Genomic DNA, 26,848 nt, shown 5'->3' on the forward strand with positions numbered 1-26,848 from the left:
TCCACAATCTCATCTGGGCAATTTTTACTAGCAGAGCCGCTCTCCATCATCCTCTCAGTACCCATTGTTTGTCACTGCCTCCAAAGCTTCATTGCCATTGTATTTTCCTCATTTAGATGTAGTCCAAACCATCACTGGCTTTTATCACTTGCACTGTTGGCTTTTATAGAGGTGTTTGAGATTGGGAACACCATCAAGAAGCCTGTTTCCTTCTTTGAGTCTTGTTGGCACAGTTCATAAATCCTTGCATGGGAGAAGGCTTCTTTTAGAAGAATGTTGTACAACTTGATAATAATTCTAAGACAAATGCATTATAAAAAGTTTGCTATATATGCTCGGTCATGGGCCTGCTCTTGGCTTCCTAATGATTTATTCCAAGCTTGATTGCTGTTTGGTGCCACACCTACATCTGTAGTCTGCTGTCTTTGCCAATTCTGCCTCCATCTTATTCTTCATGCTCCTTCACTGACGGCCAATGGAGAAAAGAAAAAAAAAATGAATATGCTTACTGTGCAAAATAGCCACAAATGACTGCTTTCAAAGTTCTGAAAGAGTCAAGAATGGGAGACCCCATACACACACATTTTCAATGATTTTGCCAAGAAAGTTACACCCTTTTATTTTGTCACATGGCATGACAAAGTTGCTGTTTTTTTCTTTTCCAGGAGAAGCCATCATAGTTTAATGTATAATCAAAAAAGAAATACTTAAATCTTCTTTCTTTTTTCCCTGTGTTTATACACATGGGATTCAAAGCCATGGCTTCTCTGAAATGTATGAATGTCCCCAGGAAAGTTACATTTGTTAGAAGTCAACCTCTCTACCAAAACAAAGAGATTCGGACATTATTTCCATTTTGCCAAGAAAAGTGATTTTGATGTCAAAACAGTCACATTTTTAGTCTTATGCTGGCATGATGAACATATGTTAAGCAAAATGCACAATTATGTCTTATGTCAGCGTGTTTTTGTTTTATGTGATTCTATGTATACAAACTGAGAAAGGCCTCTTGTGTCTGCTTTTCGCTTGAGAGGTGGGGACAGATAATTCAACAGGTCTTGGAGGAGAATGGATACTAAAGCTCTCCAGGCATCATGATGGCGAACTACAGAAATAAAGCAGTGCAGGATGTGTGCCTATGTATGCTCATCCACTCAACTGCTATCTAAGAAATACCATTGGTTTTCTACCTGGCAATTAGGTTTTTTTTTGTCATTGGCTTAAACCTGTCTCAGTAACCAAAAGGTGACATTCTTCTTAAAGTAGAAAATGCATGTGTGAGCCAATTCAGCTTAACCTGGTTACTAAGGGAGTAATGGAAAAGAAAAAATATGATAGAATTGTTAAAGTGAAAGTAGAGGTAAGTGAGCTCCAGAAGATTAAACAGTCTATAAACTGGCTTTATTTATTTGCTTAGTTTAATGTTTGCTTAAATTCTTAAGCCAGTTTACAGGCTTTTTGAAAAAAAGAATAGTGAAAGCAAAAGAAAGACAAAGAGGGGAGGAAAGAAGAGAAGAGGCATAAAGGAAGAAGTCTGAAGAAAAGAAAAAAGAGAAAGTTAAGGATAACATATCATAAATTAGTTTAGTGCAAATAATGTCCATTAAATGTGACAGCATTATCTTATGGAAGAAAAGTTAAGCTATGTATTTTTTAGTATTTAAATACTATTTTGAATTCAAATGTGTTCCAGTATCATAATATGGGTATTACCTGTATATTTAATTATCATGTTTTTGACTAATTTTTGTTTGCTAGGTTTCACAGGGTTTAATCAGCACCTTTAAAGTTAAAAATGGAGATGTATACATGGACCTGGAAAAATAAAAATCATTCTATGACCTTTAATATTTTGTAGCTACCAAAAGATTTATACATTGCATATGATGCTGAACAAAATTAGAATTAGTAATGTAGGATTTTTAAATTATGTATACTGAATATCAAACATTCTAATAAACCTGATAAAGCCTACCTAAACTGTTTTTTAAAGTTAAAGGATAACAGGAGCCTCATTAAAACAATGAAGTCAGAACATAACAGCAATAACCCTACTTTGATCAGGAATTTGATGTTCAGGAGAGACGAGGATGTAATTTATGGCCAAATGTACACAAAAATGGTACAAATTTTAATAGATTTTATTACATATAAATGTCTTTATATTAACAAAATATTTGAATCAAGTTTGGAGGTGAGGAATGCTAGTTGCTTAAGTCCTTGGGCTGAATGAATGAATTACTGACCTATTCCTGAGAGACTGAGAAGCTTGCCCTAATATATACTTTTGTTCTTTGCCATTTAAATATCTCTTTTCCAATTCTGAATGCCTCTCAATTGGGTTTAGGGGAGAGGTTTGGCAAGGTGAACAAGTTATTCTTGTGACACTGGTAGGATTTGAATTGGTAGAGAACATTGGAGACTGAGGGGTCAATTACAGTAATTCTTGTTGCTCATGTTTCACATTATTTTAAAAAATTGGACTCTAATTATAATCAACATGAATATTCATGGTATAGATAATACATTCCTAAAAATGTTGGAAACTGATAATATTAAAATCAATTCTACCTGACACTGGCATATCTTCAAAGATGCATATGTGCATACAAACACGGAACACAACTGATTTGACATTTACTCTTACACTCTCAACACACCTTAGTGAAGTAGTCAGGAAGTGAACAAGATTGGTAACTATACACTATCTGATCCAATACAAATTAGGGAAAAGAAAATGTGGGATATATTTTGTACAATATATATATGGTTTGTTGAGATGATAATTACATTTTATTTGAAGAGCTGTATATTCCTTTTTATTTTTAAAAAGTGCCAGTATTTTGTAATGAGCTAAAACAGCCATTGAAACAAGAATTGCATCTAATTGTGTAGACCTGTACATTAAGCAACCTTTTTCCTTAATTTTTATATCTTCTATTTTGTCTATAGTCAATTCTTCATGATCTCCACGGATCAAAGTGTAACAGTAATGGAAAAAATCTAAAGCGCTAGCTATTTCAATTTGGGTTTGGAATGCATGTTAGTATTTTTGAACAAAAGGGTATGTGTTCTAGGAATTCATAGCAGTTCAAAATAATTTTATCCAGACCTTCCATGCTTCAAGGACCTTCCCTTACATAGGAAAAGTTGCAGTGTCCAAAGCTAGAGAGAGTAAGATAAAAACAAACCTCAGATTGTAAATCTGGATGTTAGGCATAGTAGAGAAATTGTGACTAAGAGAATGAAATGAGTAGTTACCATTTACAGAATGGCAGTAGTTATTTGAATACACTTTGCTAGTAAAATGAATTGTTGCATAATTCCATATTTCCCCAAAACCCGTTCCCCAATATGTTGACAGTGAAACTAGTACCATTTAAATTCTGATTCCTGCATTATGCCTTCCTTAGTTACATTCATACCATTATGAATGGTCATTGATTTCTGCACAACCCAAATTATAGACACCCTCAGAGGGAAGTAACTTGTATATGGTTTTTCACTGAACATTCATTTCCCCAGAGTTTTAAAAGTGACAGTTTACCAATTCAAGACTGTTATTTTTGGAAAAAAATGGGAAATTAATAGGAATTTTAATAAGAAAAGTAAAAGTTTCTTTGGGTGCTGGGCATCATGGAAAGCTTTATGTCTTTTGCACTGCACCTGTATATGTTCTCTGAATTCAAACAGTCCTGTACAAAGGAGTCTGGTATACTGCTCCAGTCTAGGAAGTGGCTCTTCAGTTACATTTTCTGTGATGGTCACCCTAAACTTACCAATATTATCACTTATGGCCATTTAAAAAAATCAGTTATTCATTGATGTAATTAAAGCAGTTGGTTATCTAATGGAATTGTTTAATGCATAGAGAAATATTATGTTCCAATGTTCACATTTTAAAATAAGAAAACGTACCGTGTTGTGGCAAAGCTAGGATGCAAATCAAGCAAATAACTCTTTGTACCTTAACTGGAGATGTGGACTGACCTTACTTCGATCTACTCTATGGATTGATTTGATTGTGACACCTAAACTTGTGGGCTGAGGAGTAATTTCTGTTTTAGTTTGAGGGCATTACTGCTTGTAAGAGTAGGAGTTAGTAGCTTTAAGAAGAGTGTGCCCTGAGATATCAGCGCCATTACTTGTCATTCAATCAGTAAAATTTCATTCCTTTGGGTCTTAGAATTTTTAAGTTTTGAGATGCTCTAATTAAAAGAAGAAAAGTAAATAATTGACAACTTAATTTATTATCAATTAACACCTTAGATTACAGGTAATATTCAGAGAATGATTTAGTAGCCAATTAGCAGTAATACTTTGTGAAAACTTGGAAATTGGACACAAGGGAGGTACCTGGATGAGGGGAGGTGATTGCATATACAGTTGGCCTTCTGTATCTGTGAGTTCTATATCTGAGAATGCAACCAACCTGAGATTGAAAATATGTGGAAAAAAACAAAAGTAACAATACAGCAATAAAAATAGTACAGATAAAACACAATATAGTATTTATGTAATATTTATATAACATCTGCATTATAATAGATATAAGTAATCTAGAGAGGATTTAAAGTATACAGGAGGATGTGTGTAGGTTACATGTAAATACTATGACATTTTATATCAGAGACTTGAGCATCCTTGAATTCTGGTATCTGCTAGGGTCCTAGAACCAATCCCCCATGGATACCAAGGGATGACTGTGTCTTGGGATATCTGTAAAACCCAGACACACCTATTTAAGAAGTACTATTTTATAAAGCTTCCCCATAAGACATATCCTAATTTTGATTACTTGTTCATATATGAGAATGGTCTGATTTTTTAAAAAATAATTTTAAACTACTACTTCAAATGATATTTCAAATAATTATTGTTTTGAGAAGTATCTTAAAAGCCACCGTCTCCCCAGTTTTGAACCAGTTTTGGATCTGTAAGAGCAAATCCAGACCTACCTGTTTCCTGACATTGAACCAAATAATTATGGGAAGACAAAGTGTTGAGTGAAGACCTTTATTTAGAAATGGTGTCTGTAAATTCAAACCCTGTAAACACTTGAATTTTTCAGCTCTAGTCAAGAAACAGATTATTTAGAATTGGTTACTTAAATCCACTGTGATTTTTTTTCCTTGTTTCTCCTGGGGCTTACCCCAGGAATTCCTGGACTGAAGTCTGTTGAAGAAAAAAGTTGATATGTGAACAAGGTGATATAATATGAAGATGTAAAAGAGAATGGATATTAAAATCATATGCTAAGATTATCTGGGGATTTTGTCATTGATTTTACACATCTTTCCATTACCTTAGCTGGTTAAAAATAAAGAAGATAGAATCCACAGCAAAACAGAGTCAGGATATTTTTATTCAGCACTAGTTTTGATAACATTTTGACAATAATGTTTTTCTTAAAATAGATCAATGTTTCCGTAAGTTGTTTCTAATTTCCAATGGCAGAGATTCAAAGAGTTGCATTTAGTTCTTGTTCACATAAGAATATTTTCTGATTCACTTCAACATTTCTATTGCATCCCTACTACGTAAAAGGCATGGTGATACATTTTGGTTGAGTTGGGGAATTTAAAGTCTCTTTATCTCTAATACCAAATAATTTTCATGAAAAGGATAAATTTTTCTGTCCATTGTGTTTTTATTAGACTGTGTAGTCTGTTTATTTTTTCCATTTATTTTCTAAGCTTACTGAAATAGGGTTTTCAGCTAGAATAGCAGAGTATTGTTGATGGCTATCTCTGTGCATTCATTGTTTTCTTGGTTTACTATATTCTAGAAATAAAAGTGTGTTTAACTTACTGTCATCTACATTCTGTCCCTGCAGATTATTTTGTCAAGTGCTTTTTCCAGCCTAATTTAAATAATTTATAAAATATGGCCTTGAGTGCAGCCCTTAGAAGAGAAATATGTGCCACTTTATGGCCCATGTATCTTACAAATAAGAAAGGTTTCGGATGGGCAATGTGGAGTTTCTTCGTTCAGATTTCTTTTACTGCATCAGAACACACTGTCTTACTCTATCTTAATTAGTAATTTTCCTTCTGGGCTATAAATATATTTCAAATACTTCATCCTAATTCTATTTTCTTGAAGGCAAGCTTTCTTAATTTAGACTTTTAATCTTTTTATCATCAATACTGTATCTTGTTTTATTACTTTTCTCTGAATACCTTCATCTGTGCAGATGTCTTGCTAATAAGGAAATTGACTGGAACTCTGGCTAGATGTCCTGTCAAATCAGAACCACCTGTCTCTTGACCTCTTTCATCCATTTTCTTTGGTAAATCTCTTTTGCAACTGAGAATATCCTGGAGAAGTTATGGTCAACATCGTCTTTTAAGAACCATGTATGTTTGTCAGCCCAAATTTCTGTATGTGAGACACTACCATAAAACAAAATCAAAACATCTCTTTATCTGAGAACTTCCAATTCAAATCTGCTGCTATCCACATTTATTGGAGCCCCTCATACTGAGGTATTTCTCTTCAATTATAACATTTTGGTCAACTTAGATGAAAAAATGCCTGACCATATCTTCCATGACAAATGCATCTGCAGATTGTTCTTTTGGAATGCACATATTATTCCACCTGACTTTTCTCAATCTTCCGTGCTAAGAAGCTAAACAACTTTTTTTTTTTTTAACTTCAAACATAAATTTGAGACCAGCCCTACATCTGGTCAGAATGAAATTATAACCGTGACTATAATAATGGAGTCTTGACTACTGAAATCTTGCAAACACTTAATATCTTATCTTAAAGGGCTACTTAACCATTTCTGAAATATCATGGGAAGTATGCAGCTAATCTACAGTTGGAGTAGAACTTAATTTTCATGAAAACTGTCAAGAGGCTAGATCCTAAGATTTGGAAATTATCTAATCCTGGCATTGCATTCTATATCAAAGACAGTTTTATTATTTTAACTAATATCATAAATAAAGGCATTATTATAATATCACAATCAATCATACTAAATTCATGTAAGAGGTCAGCACAGTTGACCACTCTGCATCCTTTTGATGCAGCCTAGTTTTGCATTGGGTTCCTGAAGTCATGCTCCATTTCCGAAGAGACAATAGACAATTATAAGAAATGCCAAGAGACAGTCTAAGTTCAGTTTGTTTTATTTCAATATTTTAAAAGTGTTTGACTCCATTTTTAACATCTTAATGCTGAGAGAATTGTACCATCTGTGTTGGGTAGTAAAAACTTAAGGTGTTTATTGGAAGAATGGACAATTGCATCATTAATCTTAATGACCTTTAAACTTTTTGAGATGATCCAAATAAGTTTCTAATATGTAATAATTTTTCAAACTGAGAAATTGTGGTAAATGACTAATTTATTTCCTACAATGGGAAAATCAGAAGATCCCTAACTTGTAAACCAAATGAGATTGTTATAAAAAAAATCAAAGATAAGCCAACTAGTCAATGATCCAATATGTAAAAGTGGAGAGAAAAAATGTCATAGGGCCATTAATTGCAAAATCTCCCACAAAAATATAGAATATAGAATTTGAATTTAGACTTAGAATTGCTGAAAATAAAAACAATAAATAATACAGCAAGGAAAATATATGTAGAGTATCATTGCCTCCTCTGTTAAATACAGAAAAAGTCAAATATAAGCAAAACACCCATCTTTTTATATGCAAGACTTTTTTCTTTTCTATTGACTTTAATTCTTTAAAGACATTCTTTAAATGTCTCTAACATTTATTTTGAAGTGAAAAATGGACGTGATGTTGCCAAATCCATAATCAGCTTGAATTTAGTAGCTTCTGTGTTTCAAACTGCTCTCTAAATCTGCCAATTTTGCTTAATTTTAAATTGCAATTATTGTAATACACTAATGTATTTAGTACGCTAAGAATGACTGGCTTAGAAATAGAATTATATTGACTTAAAACAGAAAAATCCCAAATTAAGATTTTTGTTTATCTGTATATAGAAACAGGCTTTGGTTTTTACCCATTTATGATGCCATAATTTGCAAGCTATTGTTTTGAATGTCTAGGTTTCCTCAGTTTTTTTCTGTGGAAAGAGGTGGTTTAACTTTTCATGTATTCCACTAGGCAGATGAAGGCCTGACTTTTTTGTGGATGATTTCAGGATGTGCCTGTTCTTCAATAGTGTCTGTTGCTTTTGTTTTGCCATAATCAATAACTTTGAGTATTCCGTTTTTAAACTCCTAAATTTTCATTTGAAAAAAATAGTGCTCTACATACTATTCTCATGCCTTTTCTTGTTTTCTATGAAAACTGGACTGGGTAAATAAAGCTATGACTATAGCAGAAATCATTGAATACAAAAACATTTTGGTCAGTTGGCATCACTGGGTCATGTAACTTGACCTCTGAGAGTGACAGTGCATTTTTTTATGATTGCAGAAAACTTGCCATTTGATTTTTTTGTACAGTTCTGAAGACAAACTATACTCCTTCTACTTATATATTTGATACACACAGAAAAACTTCAAGATTGTCAATAATATTCTATATTGAAAGAATCTTATGAAAGGATTCTAAAAGTAGAAAAGGGCATTGGTTGTTGGCTTATCCTTTAAATTATGTCCCTCACACAATCCATCCTTGGGTTAAAAGGAAGAGTCAAAAGAGTTGCAATTGTAGCAACAATGAATGCATTAGTCCTTCAGTGATCCCAATGAAAGAGGTAAGTATCCCTTTAGTAGAGGACCATGTGCAGAGGTTGGATGTGCAGAGGCCAAAGGCTTAAGGAAGGTCACACAGCAGGGCAATGGAACTTCCAAGAAAGACATCAGGGATCCCCACATACCATTCCAGGCTTTAAGAGCTACAGCCCTTGCCTTCTCTCTTGGTGATCTTCAACACTTTAAATAGGGGATTCACCCGCTTTGAGCCCCACTACAGTGGTCCCTTACAATGCCTGACAAGGCAGGGTGCATCTTCATTCTCCTCCCACATGGTTCCTTTATCTGTTCAAGAGCCAATGAGAAATCCAAATGGCCAGCCTGCTTAATGTCAAGAAAGCCCATGTGTATATCTCTTTCAGCACGTAATTCCTTCATATACCTCTTTTTTCCCAATTACCCACTCCCTCTTCCACTTCCCTAATCCCTTCCCAAGTAGGGTACTTTTTTTTTTTTTTTCTTTTGCTCTCTCTCTCACTCTCTCTTTTCTGTATCTCTCGGAAATCAGACAGGAGTTCAGAGCACTTTCACTACCTTTTATGAGGTAGATTGTGATGTCATAGATGGGGGCAGGGCTAGTCAACTTTCTACCCACCTCCCAACCTGTGCTGAGGGAGCTCCGATCGGGAGTGGAAGCAGTGATTCCTCCATGGTGAGTAACTTGACTTTCTAATCTAATGTCTTTCATTGTAATCATGAATTCTGAAGGCAGGGGGGATTGGATTTTAGGGAAATGAAAATGTGTCCACTTAAGGCCTCTTAATATTAACCAAATTTGGGCAAAGGACCTATTTATTCTTTATGTGGGTCAGAAATTCCACAGCACAGATATATTCTTCAATTGTCCAAATTTGAGAAGTGAAAATGGTATTTTTATTTCTTTATTTCTCAGTCTTTCTTCCCATTGGGAGTGAAAGTCATGGCATATGTGGAATGAATCCATTCTATAATCTCTTTGTGAGCTTCTCTAAGGAAGGCTAGTCAGAAGGATGTATTCTTTGTTTGGAAGATTTCAGGGTCATGAAATATCCTTTACTGATGTTTGCCGTGAGAATCAGTGGGCCCTTCTAAAATCATGGAGGTTAAAATGTACACGAGGATGATACATGAGGATTATCAACAAATACTTTGGGTGTTAACAAATAAAAGCCTTCTAATGCAGTGACTAAAATGCTGATTTTTTGAAAAAAGTTACAACTCCTGCAAGTTTAAGAGGTCACAGCCATTTCAAGGTGTCACAGCCAGATTTACTACCCATTTTTGTTGTTGCATGTCATAACACTGATGCTGTTTCATAGCGTCTCTTGGTAGTTAAGAGGTATGAAAAGCTGTTGTTGTTTCATTTGGGTTTCTATTATATTACTGATTAGTTCTTTTATATGCCTTAGTATTTAGAAAGAAAAGATCAACTGGAGTGGACACTTTTCTCCACTTCTTTCCTTGTTCTGTCCTGGGTACCTATTAAAACTGTCAAGATGCAAGCTTTTGTATAAAAGGGTAAAGGGAGTTCATGGAGGTGGTTGACTCTTTAAGGGATATATTCTTGCAAGGGTTTGACCATCAGAATGTGAAACCCTGTTTTTTTCATAGGAGGGGATGAAAGCATCCTGGTGTGGATTACGAGTATTATAAAATATGTAAAGAGGGTATCATACATTTTTTTTTTCCAAAATATACATCCCTGGTTAGCTAGCCATGATGAATATTTGTGTTGGAGAATTGGTTTCAGTTTAAAATGAAGAGTCCTTTCTGTCTCATCAATAGCTTCTTTGTTATGCATAAATCCCTGTCTCCCAAAGTTATACACTTTTATATTTAAAAGCACTATAGCTGATACGGCCCTCTTTAGTACCCTGGGGTTGGGGAATGGGTTTTGAAGTTATTTGATACCTAAGTTTTCTAACCTAAATAAGTGACTATAATGGTAAAGATTTCAGGCCTGATAAAGAAAGGTAGGGCCATAACTGGCCAATAGGAAGATTTTGATGAAAGTCACCTGTAGGCAATCTAGTATTGCAATGTGGGCAATAATGCCAATGTCTTATATGTTGGCTTATCCCTCTCAAGTCTCTGACCTACCTTCCATTAAAAGTACTAGACCCCTGAAACCCAGGTAGAAGCAAACCTTCAGTGCCAGAAAAATCTGATGTCTAATCATAGTTCAAGTTTTTAATGTCTTTTATCAACCCCTCATACAGCTGCCAGGTAAGAAATGCTCATATTTTCAAACCCTTGGGACACAATCATCTTTAAACTTCGTGAGTTAAGAACGGTTGTGTTGTGCGCTTGTGCAAATTCAGAGAGTCTATCACGGAATGCGTTGTGCATGCACTTATTTATCTTCATGTGCATGTTTCATTTATAGTGATGTTCAGTGTTTTTTTAAATTCATTTTGTATGTATTAAAAGTTTAATTTTAAAATACATACATATATTGTGCTCTAAAGGAGACAGTGAAATGGAATGGAAGTTGCATTAATTTGGGGTCTGAACACTTAGTATGCTAGTTCTATCACTGTGCTTGATTTGTTAGGTAACTAAGTAAATTACTCAGATCTGTAGGGCCTCAGTTTTCCTCATCTGTAAAATGATGGTAGATGATCAAAAAGAGATATTCTAATGCATCCCTGCTCTACAATTCTATGGTTTTATGGTATATTATTGAAGAAATGGTTTATGGGAAAATCATTGAATAGTTGATGAAATATAGTTTTTATTTTGTGCATACAATTATTAAATCCAGAAAAAAACATTCAATTGAAACAAGGTTTTAAAATGTGCTGCCTATCTGATATAATGCTATTTGGTTAATAATATATGTGACTGAGCCATTTCTTTTAAATAGACAAAATCATTGGATTAATCTGCTAAATCTAAACCACACAGAAAGTTATATATAAATTGACATATGAAGAGAGGCAGAATCCATGATAGGCAGCTACATAGTGATTTTGGAAGACCGAAATGTTTTAACTCCATACTTTTGTGTTATTAATGGGGATGTAAAAAACATTTACTGGGTAATAGATGTAGCTGATCTTACGGGGAATTCAAAGTTTTAAATTACCGATGTAATATTGCAGGAAATCTCATGTGGTTTTGGAAGGGTGGGTGAGTAGGGAATTGGTGAGTATGGAATTATGTACTATGGGGGATAAAAAAAAGTGTAAAGCCTTGCTCTTGAATTTGAGGAATGTGCAACCTCTTTGGGGAGTCTATACATGTGCCAAGTGCCAACTTAGAAGTGAATACAGTAAGTGCCAAAATAAATATCCCTGCGGCCTGGGTGGGCTGGATTGCACTGGGGAGTCTTATAACAAGCTGATACTTTTAGCCAGCTAAGAACAGAATGGTTTCGATTTTTGTGTTATTGTATATAAAAAGGACAGGGAATTGTTCCAGGTCTTCAAGACCACAGAATTGTAAATGGAGCTGAAGATATCTTGTGTTCAGACATAACATGTGTCAAAATGTATTGCTTATAGTTCAACCTCATACTTTTTCTGAACCCTTTTCCCCTAAATCATATGCTGACTGTACTAGATGAGATACACGTCTTTGGAAGAATTGAGGAGGCAGCAAGTGAGTGAATTGAGTAATTATAAAGATATAATCAGGCAAGTATTTGGTCAGTTACACAAAACTCCACATGATCACTCACAGTCACAACTATGGAAGAGAAATACATAAAAGGCAGAGGAAGGAAAGAGGAAGACTCTAGCTTGGAGATATTCTGGTATTGTGATAAAAGCAGAAAGGGATCATTATTTGGGGGTATCATTAACAGATTTAGAAATGTCAGATGGTGATGGAAATGTCCACATCAGCTAATGAGAATCCATGTAACCAAGATAATTTTATGAAGCAGTTTCCTTGGGCACTAAGCAAGAATAACATCAGTTTCTCTACCCTTTAACAGCCAATATTGACAAGGTTTTAACACTAAGTAAAACTGAACATGATTATGCAAGTCTCCTTCCCATATACTCTTGGAAATAGGTTATTGATTTGGGCATGATCTATTTACATTGATGAAGAACACTTACATTTGAAAGCCTCTCTGTTGCTGTAGATTTGCAGAAGATTTGCAGTGGATATTTTGCCTCACTTAGGGAAAACTGTTTTTGTATTTCTTGCCATTCAAGTCTCTTCCAAATTATTACCTTAGCCATTCTAAAAGACTGGAATTCCACAATTAGAACTGCTGTCGCCTAGCCCCTTTACCAGATTCTAAGAACTTAGTAAGTAAACAAGGACTCAGTTTAGATCATCCAGTGACATGGCTTCTAATTTCCTATTGTGACATCAGAATTAGCTTCTAGAATTTGTTTTCTCAGGAAATCACTTTCAAAGACTAAATTTTTCTGTTTGGGAATGGTGAAGTAGTATGATCAAAGGTAGTTTAACAAAGCAAGAAATACTTTCCTAGCACTAGTTTCTTTTTTTTTTTTTTAAAAAAAAAAAAAAAAAAAAGGTCAAGCAGAAGTTAGATTATGTTTGTTTCAAGAGAACAATGATGAAGATGATAACTATTCTTTCTTCCTCCTAAGTGTCACTGGAGGTCATTTTAGAAATAAAGCATCAGTCACAGCTACAATTCAACAAATTCATTGAGTATATAATATGGGATATTCCCTATTCTATATATGATGGATTCATAGAATAAGCATGGAAAACAAGCACGTGCACTAGTAACTATGATTATAATAATCACTTTAAAAGAAATACATATTATGACCATTTTTGTAGAAAATGATAAAGGGGTGTGATTTTTTTTTTTGAGCCTTCACACATAACTGAGTAGGAGTTTTCCAGGTGGAAGGAGAGGGAGGAATATCTCAGAAAAGAAATGAAATATCCATAGCATTGAGGTATATAAGTATTCCAGGATAACTGGACCTGAAAAGGTCCGAGAGGGCTGGAAAGATGGAGAAAAGTAAAAAATGTGAGGTTGGTGCTGGATATCAAAGAAATTCTTCTGACTCATGCTGATTTTAATAAGTAATATTGAAAATGATCAGGATTATCTGCATGCCAGCTAAGCAGGGAGGTTGGGGGAGACTATTAAAATGCAGGATCCTGGGCCATGTTGCAAACTTCTTGGATCAGGAATGGTAGGGAGAAGGTTCTTGGAGTCTGTAATTAACTACCCCATCCCACTCCCCAACACACACCAGGTGATTCATTTTCACACCAAAGTTTTAGAATCCCTGCAAGGCAACAGAACTGACTCATTCTGTTTCTATGTTCTTAGAAGCAGTTTCAGAGTAAAATAATTGAAGTATCATATTATTAAAAGATTTTGGAAAAAAATAGGAGTTAAGGGTAATAAAAGAATATTCTCAAGAAAATTGGTTTAAATTGTGATTAAGCATGAGAATCAAAAGATGGTTATTGCATATAAATAATCAGTGATACTATTAAATCTCTAGATATCTAGATAGATCTAGATATCTCATAGATCTATATATATCTAGATATATCTATATCTATATATTTATATATCTATATCTATATATCTATATATATCTATAGCTATATATTTATATATCTAGATCTAGATCTAGATAGATCTAGATATCTAGTTATTTTTAGCTCTTACAGATATCTCTTGCCAATGATCTGTGGCTCTGTCATTGCCCTTCTTACACCAACTAAAGCAAATACAACCTTGGGTGGTTCTACAAAGATGTTCCAGGCAAAATTATTTATCTCAAGACCTACTCTTTTACTTAAATAAATGCCAAGCAGAGAACAGCAACAGTTATGTGGTTTTGATTGTTACAGATCTGAAGAATATAAGTTAAATAGTGTTAAAATTATAAGAACAATATTGCCGTTAGGTGTGAATTTGGAAACCAACTCTCTCTTTTATAATTGATGAAACTGGGCAACATTCTTAACCTCCCTGGGCTTTTGCTTTTTATTAGAATAGTGATAGATTTTTATTAGAATAGTGATAGCTACTCAGAGAGATAATTGCTCATGGTAAATATTCAAAATATCAACAGTTATATTAAGATAAACTGAAGGATTAGTATGCACCAGACATTGTATGAAGCATTTAAAATGCACTATGAAATAGTTTTTTCAATTATGCTCTGTTCAGAAACTTCTGAAATCCTCTGAAGGTCACAAAGTCAGTGTTTGGTACACAGTAGTGCTTCAGAAGACTTCTTTGATATTCTCCAACAGCATGGTGTATTTTTCTGTCATTTCTTGTATGACACTTTAATGTCATTATATTTCTCTCAACTAGTCTGTAAGCTAGATATAATAGGAATATGTTCGAATGTCCTTTATTCCTTGGTTCCCTGCATAATGAACACATAATCTATGCTTAATACATTAGCTTCTTTATCATCTCTTCTTCCATTGTAGTGAGGTATCACACCCAAAAAAATCCCAATAATTGATTTTGAACTCTATCATTCCTTCATACTTCCATTCATTTATTTCTACGTGAAAGTGTCTGACTTCAAATGCTAGATTTCAAAGTACACTGTTTACCTAGGATTTGGGGCCAAAAATCAAGCAATTAAGTGCAATTATTTTTCTAGTTAACTTAATGCCTTTATAATTTACTCTGTTAAGTTTTCGGATGTATTATATAAACCCCTTTTAAGAAAAGATTATGCCATGGAAACCTACAGAATTTTTTCCCAAAAAGCTAAATGAATCAAATTAGTAATTTATTGTAAAAAGAAATTTAAAAGTAACATAGTTGGTTGCATTTGCCCCTTATGCAAAGATTATGACATATAAATTATTATATAATTATATTTAAATATGAAATATTTTAAATTAAGTCTACTAAATATTTAATGCCCACTATTGTATTAAAAATTTGTATATAGCCTTTTACATATTTTAATTTAGATTCAACTACAAATCTTGAAATATGCAAATACAGTTATTTCTCTCACATGGAATATATCTGTCTGTAGTTCAGAGAGTAAAGTGAACACAGAGTCATCAAGGACTTTGACACCTCCTAACTTTATGGCCCATCTGTTCTCAAGTTCATCTTTTGGTCTAAGATTACTGCTAGTGTTCCATCTTTCCAATTTTCATGTAGGAAGAAGAGGTGAGAAGATTAAACCAGGTGCTTCCTAGCTATGTTAGTCACCCTCCTTCCTAGAAACATCCACCCCTCTGCCCTTCTTCCATATCCACTTTCATCACCATGCATGTGGTTTGCTGCAAGAGAGACTGGTAAACACAATGTTTTAGCTAGGTACATTGCTGCCCTGATTAAAATTGAGATGCCACTAAGTAAAGAGAAGGGCAAATGAATATTAGATTAGCAACCAAGACAGGATGCTAAGAATAAGGATTAAATTACCCTTATGAGATTCGATTTGAAGTAAGCAAGAATTTGGGGAATGGAAATCAAAACCTATTCTTTTTATTATTATTATTATTATGCTTTAAGTTCTGGAGTACATGTGCGGAACATGCAGGTTTGTTACATAGGTATACATATGCCATGGTGGTTTGCTGCACCCATCAACCTGTCATCTACATTAGGTATTTCTCCTAGTGCTACCCCTCCCCCAGAACCCCACCCCCCTGACAGGCCCCACTATGTGATGTTCCCTTCCCTGTGTCCATGTGTTCTCATTGTTCAACTCCCACTTATGAGTGAGAACATGTGGTGTTTGGTTTTCTGTTCTTGTGACAGTTTGTTGAGAATGATGGTTTCCAACTTCATCCATGTCCCTGTAAAGGACATGAACTCATCCTTTTTTAAGGCTGCATAGTATTACATGGTGTATATGTGCCACATTTTCTTTATCCATTCTATCATTGTTGGGCATTTGGGTTGGTTCCAAGTCTTTGCTATTGTGAACAGTGCCTCAATAAACATATGTGTGTGTGTATCTTTATAGTAGAATGATTTATAATCCTTTAGGTATTTACCCAGTAATGGGATTGCTGGGTCAAATGATATTTCTAGTTCTAGATCCTTGAGGAATCGCCACACTGTCTTCTACAATGGTTGAACTAATTTACACTCCCACCAACGGTGTAAAAGCAATCCTATTTCTCGACGTCCTCTCTAGCATCTGTTTTCTGACTTAATGATTGCCATTCTAACTTGTGTGAGATGGTATCTCATTGTGGCTTTGATTTGCATTTCTCTAATGACCAGCGATGATGAGCATTATTTCATATGTTTGTTGGCTGCATAAATGTCCTCTTTTAGAGAAGTGTCTTTTCATATCCTTTGCCCACTTTTTGATGGAGTTGTTTGATTTTCTTGAAAATGTAAGTTCTTTGTAGATTCTGAATATTAGCCCTTTGTCAGAGGGATAGATTGCAAAAATTTTCTCCATTCTGTAGGTTGCCTGTTTACTCTGATGATAGTTTCTTTTGCTGTGCAGAAGCTCATTAATTTAATTAGATCCCATTTATCTGTTTTGGCTTTTGTTGCCATTGCTTTTGGTGTTTTAGTCATGAAGTCTTTGCCCATGCCTATGTCCTGAATGGTATTGCCTAGGTTTCCTTCTAGGGTTTTTGTGGTTTTAAGGTCTTAATGTTTAAGTCTTTAATCGATCGTCTCAGCCCCAAATCTCCTTAAGCTGATAAGCAACTTCAGCAAAGTCTCAGGATACAAAATTAATGTACAAAAATCACAAGCATTCCTATATACCAATAACAGACAAACAGAGAGTCAAATCATGAGTGAACTCCCATTCACAATTGCTACAAAGAGAATAAAATACCTAGGAATACAAATTACAAGGGATGTGAAGAACCTCTTCAAGGAGGACTACAAACCACTGCTCAACGAAATAAAAGAGGACACAAACAAATGGAAGAACATTCCATGCTTATGGATAGGAAGAATGAATATCGTGAAAATGGCAATACTACTCAAAGTAATTTATAGATTCAATGCTGTCTCCATCAAGCTACCACTGACTTTCTTCACATAATTGGAAAAAAAAAACCACTTTAAATTTCATGTGGAACCAAAAAAGAGCCCACATAGCCAAGACAATCCTAAGCCAAAAGAACAAAGCTGGAGGCATCACGCTACCTTACTTCAAACTATACTACAAGGCTACAGTAACAAAAATAGCATGGTACTGGTACCAAACCAGAGATATAAACCAATGGATCAGAACAGAGGCCTCAGAAATAACACCACACATCTACAACCATCTGATCTTTGACAAACCTGACAAAAACAAGAAATGGGGAAAGGATTCCCTAACCGTATGCAGAAAGCTGAAATTGGATCCCTTCCTTACACCTTATACAAAACCTATTCTTTGTAGTTTTTTGAAACTCAAAACTCATATTTAGTTGCTCTGCAAACAGTTTAAAAGGCTTTTTTCTATGTTTTTGAGGGAATTAAGATAGGTAACTCCTGCCTACAGCATACCAGCTTTTCTGGGAGGTTGAGGACTTTGTTTCCCAGTAGCCTTCTCTTGCTGAGTTATACTGGCAGATAGAAGCTGCCAATGAAGGCTTTGACTGGTGCAATGATCCCCATCTTATGAGGAATCTGAAAAGCATTGGGAAGAGTTAGGCTTGGGGTGCAGTTCTTACAAGTGTATGCCCTTCATTAAGTGGAACAAGAACTGAATGCTGACTTTCAATAGCTGGCTCTATGACCTGAGCAAGTTGCTTCACCTCTCTGATCCCCATTTTCTCAGCGATAAAGGGAAAATGATATTAGTATCTACTTCATTGATTTATTATTAGGATTAATGGTATTGATGTGCATGATACATTTAGCACAGAGTCCAGAATGTAGGTGTACTAAATAAATGAGTAGGTATTTTTTGTTATCTTTTCTCCCCACAAAAGACAATATAGTCTTTTGGATAATGTTGGTGCCCTCCAGTTCTTATATCGTGTCTACCCCAAGCAAGGTGCTTGACATAACAGCAGTGAGCAACCAGCCAAGGTATCTGCTCTCATCAAGACTGCATTCTTTTGTCACTCAGAGTCCTCAAGGAGTCACTGACAGAGAGGGGATAGTTGAAAATACAGAAAGGAATGACTTCAATAGAAGTAAAACAGTGATTGTCACATTTCACTCTGTAAATGAATCACATGGATAGCCAACCAAAATGGAGATTCCTGAAATCCACAGTTCTGAAACTCAGCTCTGAGAAGGGATCAGGAATCTGTATTTTATTCCTAAATGTTCCTGATGCAGATGATTCATGGATCACACTTTTAAAAACACTGGTCTAGGAAGTGGAGGAAAGAGAAACCTATAGGCTATAGTGAGAATTTCTCCGGACAGTTTAATCCCTTTCCTAGTCCCTTTTCTAGGAAAACTGGGTTTGCCTCTTTAGGCTGATTCAATCTAGCCTAGTTTGGATAATTCTTTACTATAGGAAGCTTGTTGTAGTTATCCACGGTAGGATGTTTAAGAACATCTTTGGCTTCTCCCAACTAGATGCCTGTGGCAACTTTTATTCTCCAGCAGTGATAATCACAAATGTCTCCAAACATTGCTGAATGTATCCTGGAGTGGGTGGCAAAAGTACCTGCAGATGAGAACCATAGGACTAGTTGAAATCTTGACCTTTCACTTAGGATATACATACTGCTTTAAATAGAGCCTTTCACGTCTTCCCTCTGGAAGGGTGGAAGATGGCAGATAAAGTAGTTCAAGATTTATCTGCCAACCTCATTTCCAGCTGGGTGTCAGTGGGTGGAGGTACACTTCTCTAAAAGAAAGACCCCTGAGAGTCTATCACAGTCATCCTCTAGACATAACCTTCCTACAAAGGTCTCCATTTGCATCTTTGCCTGGTTATCCCCAAATCTTCCTGCCTTAGAGCTTATGTATTTCTATTCCCAATGGTAATTAAGAGTTTCAGTGAAAATGTTTTCATACCACTTTTTTAGAAAACCTTTTCATATATCATTACATATTTACCTAGTCTCTCTGTATGTTTTAAAATTTTTGCTCATGCCTGTAAATCCCAGCACTTTGGGAGAGGCCAAGGCAGGCGGATCACAAGGTCAAAAGATCGACACCACACTGGCCAACATGGTAAAACCCCGTCTTTACTAAAAATACAAAAATTAGCTGAGCATGTTGGCATGCACCTGTAATCCCAGCTACTCGGGAGACTGAGGCAGGAGAATCGCTTGAACCCGGGAGATGGAGGTTGCAGTGAGCCGAGATCGGGCCACTGCACTCCAGCCTAGTGACAAAGCAAGACTCCGTCTCAAAAATAAATTTTTACATGGTGAGAGAATGAGTAACTACATTTTAAAAAATAAAACGAAAGTGGTACTTAAAATAATAGTTTTAATAATGTTAAGAACATAAGGCTAAGGATTCCCTGGAGATTCAAATTGTTTCTGTGTTTGTTCATATATATTATGATGATGAGTAACTCTGCAATGCTGAAATTAGTGCTGGGTGAGCCCTAAAAACCAAGCAAGTTGTAGGTAGAAGCTGAAGAAGTTGCATGGCTTAGCATTCATTTTTTAAAAGAAAATTGGAGAACTGTAACAGGCAGTGACTTCAGATATAACAGAAATCATGCTTTCTTTCAAAGATATACCTGTAGTATAATTGAATAACTTTTCCTGGCATTTTTTAATGTATCAGGTAAAGGAATAATGAGGCAACCTTTACATCGCGTAATAAATATGGAGGTGATTTAACTTTGTCAAAGGCTGGATTCACAGAGACTCTAAGATAGCAATTGTGCCATGAGGAAACTTTCATCTTAAGCATGATTTTTAGTGGGTGTAAGATACTGTATCATACCCTCTACAACCCTTTAATGTTTATCTTTGTTCCTTGGTTAAAAGTTGTCATCTTATTGGAAGTTAAAGATAGTCCCTTTTTTTTTTTCAAGGAAATTTTCCAATTTCATGAACTTGAGGCTTTCTTTCAAATAAACCACTAATTTTTTTTTAATTTTTATTTTTTTAGCAACACTATTATGCATTCCCAGTCCTCTGAGGATTCGATTTCCTTTAATCTGTTGTTTTGAAAGTTTCTTGTATAACCCAACCTCGTTGCAAGGGAACAGACAATACGTTGTCTATCCACGGAGGCTCTTTGTTGGAGCAAAGAGATGATATTTCCAGTTTTAGATTGAAGGGAATCCTTTGGCGCTTTTGCTGAATTTTCCCTAAAGTACATTCACTCCAGGAGAAACAGACTAGAAGGTTCCAATTAGGCCAAGCCCTGGCAGGCACCTATATGGAGAAGTATCCTGGCTTGTTAGGAGAACCACCTTACATCTTTTATTTAAAGGCAGTTGGAACTGTGGTATATTGATAATGCACTATACCTGAGGACAGAGGTCATGTGCTTGAATCCCTGGTAATTGTCTATTAGCTAGCAAGATCTTCCTCCCTAAGCCTTAGTTTCCTATCTGTCGAATGATGTGCCTAAAGTGATGTGCACTTTTTTTTTGGGGGGGGGGGGGAGAATTAAGTGATAGTAGCATATAGGAGAGATCTAATTGGTTGGGAGGTTCAATATGTTTTGAATCTTGAAAAAAATAAAGTAGATTAACCAGTAGACAAGTGCTAATCAACTTTTATTGATTATTAAATTGATGCATAAGACCAGCCGACTGATAAATAATTGATGTTCAGGGACAGCCTGCACTGAGCAAACATAAGAGAATCCTTCACAGCACAGACCATCTCCATAATCCCCATTTGCACAGTGAATCCCAGTATAGTTTATATGATTCTAGCCTTAGTGGCGAACATATGAGTAAAGGGGGCAAGAAGGTACTTATTCATAAAGACCCAGAAATCTAGCTGTGGCAACATGACCACATATACAAAGTCTTGGAGGACAAAGCAGTAAATAAGTAATGATTTGATTCTAGAATAAATGGCAACCAGATTTAAGGTGGCATCACCAAGGACAGGCTCATCAATGAGCTGACAGCTCCTATTGAAAGAATGGTCTACCTTCATATTTTGGTTGACTTTTTTTTTCTTTTTGTGCTGCACTCCAAAGCCAAATTTAAGGGCCCCAAGCATGTTTCCTGTGTTCTATATTTTGGAAACTGTATTTCCTGACCATTCTCTGTAATTGGAAAAAGATAAGATTATAACTAGGCTTACCCCATGAGTACTTCAGGTGGAAGAAGAAAACTCTTAGAAGTACTTTTCTCTTGTTTTGCTAGGGCTTATCATGCCCTCATGCTATGCTGGTCATCTGTTGGAATACCTTCTCCTCTGGAGCCAAGACCCTGGGCCTGAGGCACCAAGGAGTTCTAATAAATTAAAATGAAGATCCCAAAAGAACTTCCCAAAGGTACCCAGAGGTGATGTAATAATCTTTTATAGTCACAGACTTCTCTAAAATTTAACAAGTACTTTATTTTCTCACTTGGACCTCAGAATAACTCACAAAAGTATATTGTTATTAACCCCTTTTTACAATTGAAAAAATAGAAACTCAAAGAGATTACAGAGTGTCCAAGCTTTCACAGCCAGTAACTGGGACAGCCAAGACTTAGAGCCAGTTTCTCTAATGTATTATCTTGTTCTTTGTGCAGTGTAAGGATGGTGCTGGTATCTCTGTGCTCTGTAGACTAGTGGTTGAACAAGAAATACAGGGAATAGCATGTTTCAGATGGTATAGATAACAGGTAATATGTATTAGGTTCTTATAAATTATATTATCAGCCTCACATTTCATGGTGTGTGCTGCATGACACATTAAAAGATTATGTTGGAAAAGTTTTTAAATTTTTTGATAAATAAGTGGTATATAATGTTTAGGGATAAGAGAATTAGAAGTTGTATTTAATCAAGTTTTCTGTGAACATGTAGACAGCTTTTTTGGTTGCTGGCAAGAAAATGAAAAAGTAGAAGATGATGTTCCCTGCTATTTGACTAATTCATATCTCAGGTGAATCATGATTGCAAGATTGGGAGTTTGTACAACTTTTCTCCCCTTATGGCTTAAGGAAGTTTCACCTAATTACTGTTTCGTCACATGACTCACGCTTGTGAACAGTTAAAACACATCATAAGGCATGTTTCCCTCCACATAAATGACATCAATAGCCAGGAATAAAGATTAAGGGCAGGAAAAGCCTGTGGGAGATCTGCCTGGTCAAAGAAGACTGTATGTTCTACCCAGATATGAATTTTATGAGCCTTCAAGTAGACCCAAAAAAGTTAACTTTTCTCTATTTTGATTTTCTCATATATAAAAAGCAGGAATGATGGTATTCAATTTGTACATCTTATAAAGATCAATTTATTAAAGCACAAGCACTATATCTAGCAAGCATATAATTCTGTGCCTCTCAGATGCTGGTGCTATTAATGGAGGAGATGATTTTTAAAGAAATATCAGTATTTTATAAACAGAAAGCAAAAATTAAATGATTTAAATTGTGTCCGTGTTTTTGAGCAAAAACTGATCTTGAAATGCTAACATGCAAGATACAGTAAGAGGAAGAGGATGTAGATTTGTATTGCAATTTGGCTAAAGTTTACTTTCACTTTTGTTTCTCCAAATTCCACTCTCCTGACAATCTCATGAATTTGGAAGAATGAATAGGTGATAAGAATGGATACTGAACTAGGCATTGTGCCCTAGTTTTGTGTCTTTGGACAAGCCTTTCATGTCCTATTTCCCCACCCATAACATTACAATGCTTCAACAACATCTCGGCAAATATTTATGGAGGACCCATATGCCAGGCACTGTTTTAGATGTTTGGGATATAATGGGAGGTGGTGAACAAGAAACATAAAAATATGAGGATATAAGAATGTTAAAATAGAGAAAGTATGGCAAATTGAGGCATAAGGATGGAAATGGAGCTGCAATTTCAAAAGTATGGCTTGGGTAGTTTTCACCAAGATGCCGATATTTGAATAAAGATCAGATGGATGTGAGGGAGCAAGCCTTACAGGTATCTCAGGTGGGGAAGAGTTTTCTAGGCAGAAGAAATAGTAAATGCTAAGGCCTTGCATTGCAAACATGACTGGTCTTTCTGAGCAGTAAACAAGAAACCAGTATTTAGGAGTTGAGTTAATCAGAGCAAAATCACACGTATTGGGCCCCATGTGAAGACCGTTTTGATAGATTTGGATTGAACTCAGTCTGTGATTGAGGAGCCACTCCAGGTTGTTAAGATAAGTGATATTGAGTTCATGTAACAGGATCGTTCTGGCTTCCATTTGAGAATAAACGGGGTAAAGGGTGGGAAGCAAGGAAACTAGTTAGGGGAAGCTTTAGTAACAAGCCAGTAAGAGGTTCTGATGAGTTGGCCAAGTGGATAAGAGTGAAAAAGATGAAAAAAGACCAAGTAATAGATATGTTTTGAAGATGTTGCTGACAGGACATGATGGCAGATTAAATGTTGAGTTGGAGAAAACAGTTGTAGCATAAGATTCTGGGTATTTAACCAAAGCAGTGGGAAGAACTGTGTTGCCAATAACTGAGATGAAGAGGACTGCAAAAGGATCAGGTTGGGGCAAGGGTGGAGTTAATCATAGAGCTCTCACTGTCTCTGGAAGGTTGGGAACAGTCCACAAGAAAAGGCTTACAGATGCTTAGATCATTCTCTTCATGTCAAGTGGTGGTTTTTGTGAAGATAACTGATATTTGAATAAAGATCAGATGGATGTGAGGGAGCAAGTCTTACAGGTATCTCAGGGTAGGAAGAGTTTTTTACTTTTAAAGAACTTTTGTGAGGTAGAAGTAAGTTTAGTTGTTGTTCAAGATCTTATAGTTAGTGATCCATCCAATCAAGGTTTGAACTCAGTATGAGTTGTTAAGGATGCCCTTTGCTATTTTTTTTTTTTTTTGGATATGTATCTTCTTGCCTTTTCCTGACTTTTATAGCAAGAACCTGAAGTACAATTTAGATGGAAGATAAATAGAATGGTTACAACTCATTGTTAAAAGTAATAGAAAACCCCTACCTGCATCTGTGATCGTGTACACGGTAATCATTTGAAAATTATTTGAATGTGTGTTAATGTTAGTGGTGGATTTACAGCTCACAATGGAAAGAGCAGTGACCAAGAAGAAAGAAAATGATTTGGAGGGCATTTATTCTGTGTCTACTCAAAAAATATTTTAAAGTAGACAGAAAAAAAAGCATTCAGTTATTAAAATCCCATGGATCAACTGCTCAAATTTAAAACTAATTTAATTAAAATTACTGATTTTTAAACTATTGTACTAAAGACCTCTTATGAGCCCTTAAACGATGATAGCATTTCCTCTTAATTTCTGTAATGAAAAAAGAGTTGAAATTTTAGGTTAATGTAGTGAATTATTTTATACAGCTACATGTATGTCTAACATTTCACTTCAATTTTCTGTGCTATAGTTAAGAGCTCATTCTTTATGAATTATGTGAGGAGAAATTATATTAGAGGTAGAAGTGATATTAATATACTCTTAATTGGAGCAATGACTGCACAGGTGACATGAGTCAAATCATAGCCCTCTCCTATGCAGTTCTGTATAGAAGGCCCATATTGGATATGGTAAATGGTTTCATCTTGATTGCTAATTCTCACCAATTGCTGGTGTTTGAGCTATGTGTTGAGAAGAATGCTGAGACCATGGCTAGGATCAGTAGGAAAAAAGGACCTGATTGATTGGGCATATCTGCTAAGGATACTGATGAAGAAATGGCAGTACGTGTGTCACACACTAATCATCCTTGTTTTATTGGTTCCAGTAAGGGCTTAGAGCATTGACAAGTATGAGTTGTCTTGAGGATGCCCATAGCTATTTTTTTTTGATATGTATCTTCTTGCCTTTTCCTGACTTTTATAGCCATTAGCCCAGGCACTGTCCTTTTCAGTAACCTTGGATTTGTTCTTTGGAAAGTCTTTTCATATAACCTGACATTTGCTACCTTATTTGGTTAATAAATGTGTGTACAGAAGTACCAAAGGCAACAAGATGGCTGTGCTTATGTTCTGGGAAGCTAGTTGGATGAGATTTTCAAGTAATCCTAAAGAATATGTAGATTTGAAACTGGGAATTTATTGGTGGACTTAGATGCTGAGATAAGGTCATTCTTAGCTGGAGATGGTGGATGCTGGCTTCAGTGGTTTAAGACCAAATAAAAGATTAAAAATTATGCATTTATAACCCGCTTTGTAGCAAAATACAGTTAAAGATTTAGGAAACAATGCTAGGGGACCCAAGTGTTTGTGTTTCGAAGGAGATAAACCCAGGGCTTTGGGAGATTTGGCCTTCAATGTTTGGTGGGCACTTCCAAACAAGAAGGCGCTCCCTTTTAGGGGTAGTGAGGAATCTCAACTGGGGTCTGACAACAGTGTATACTCAGAGTCGAATGAAGTAAGGTGTCATCCTTTATGATGTGACACCATTTGTTTTTTAATATGAGATATTTATAAATGATATTCTTAACCAAAATGAGTAGCTAGAATTTGGGGAAGTTTAGATCCTTGAAGTGGTTGTATAAAATATTTTACATGGACTGTTTATTTTGATGATTCCCAAATTAGATATTTAAACATCAGCTTCCCAGGCTAGATTACCTTTCTTCCACGTTCTAGTAGAGCCATCTTGACTCTCTATTATCAGTATTCCTTACCAAGTCCTAAATGTTCTTAGATATTTTAGGTGTCACATCTTTACATACAATTCCTATGTTTTCTTGCACTCAGTCTTGACTACCCCTTTATTCCATCTAAAGTATTCAATAGTGCTAGAAAAGATACATAAGTGTTGGTATTTTCCTATTCCCCTCATGAACTTCTCCATTCCTTATCCCTAAAACTGTAAGATTTAGGCACTGAGACCAAGCCAAGATGGTGGTAGCTTCAGTAAGAAGAGAGTTAAAGAAAGTCTAAAGTGCTGAATGGGGGAAACTTTGAAAGGAAAAAAAGTAAGGAGGAAGATGTAGGAAAAGAGAAATAAAAATTTTATAAGACCATGTTTGGACTCACCTGGTGATTTAAGGAAAGGTGGGTCACAGTAATAATAAAAGCTGAGATTTATTAAGGGCTTATCATGTGCCAGGCACTCAACTTCAGTGGCATTATCTCATTTAATGTTTTATAAGACTAGAAAGTGCCATTTCCATTTTTACTTTTAAAGAACTTTTATGAGGTAGAGGTAAGTTTAGTAGTTGTTCAAGATCTTGTAGTTAGTGATCCATCCAATCAAGGTTTGAACTCAAACCTT

General features: G+C 35.4%; 1 protein-coding gene and 1 long non-coding RNA gene across 10 annotated transcripts in view; one reads left to right on the forward strand and one right to left on the reverse strand.

Moving 5' to 3' along the window:
- The window catches only part of LOC110741137, a 48,393-nt gene extending 35,567 nt beyond the window's left edge, over positions 1-12,826 (reverse strand). The window contains exon 1 of the long non-coding RNA XR_002516890.2: positions 12,738-12,826. This is a non-coding gene — a long non-coding RNA (uncharacterized LOC110741137). The remainder of the gene's footprint in view (positions 1-12,737) is intronic.
- The window catches only part of CTNNA2 (catenin alpha 2), a 1,322,067-nt gene that overhangs the window by 1,283,950 nt on the left and 11,269 nt on the right, over positions 1-26,848 (forward strand). For 6 of the 9 annotated variants that reach the window (XM_021925274.2, XM_021925277.2, XM_021925276.2 and 3 more), the window contains one exon: positions 9,200-9,343. The exons of the other annotated variants lie outside the window; for them this stretch is intronic. In XM_021925274.2, the coding sequence (XP_021780966.1) occupies positions 9,200-9,343 (144 nt within the window). The remainder of the gene's footprint in view (positions 1-9,199; positions 9,344-26,848) is intronic. 9 annotated transcript variants of the gene reach the window in all.

This window comes from Papio anubis, chromosome 14 (assembly GCF_008728515.1).
Source record: "Papio anubis isolate 15944 chromosome 14, Panubis1.0, whole genome shotgun sequence".
Lineage (NCBI taxonomy): Eukaryota > Metazoa > Chordata > Mammalia > Primates > Cercopithecidae > Papio > Papio anubis.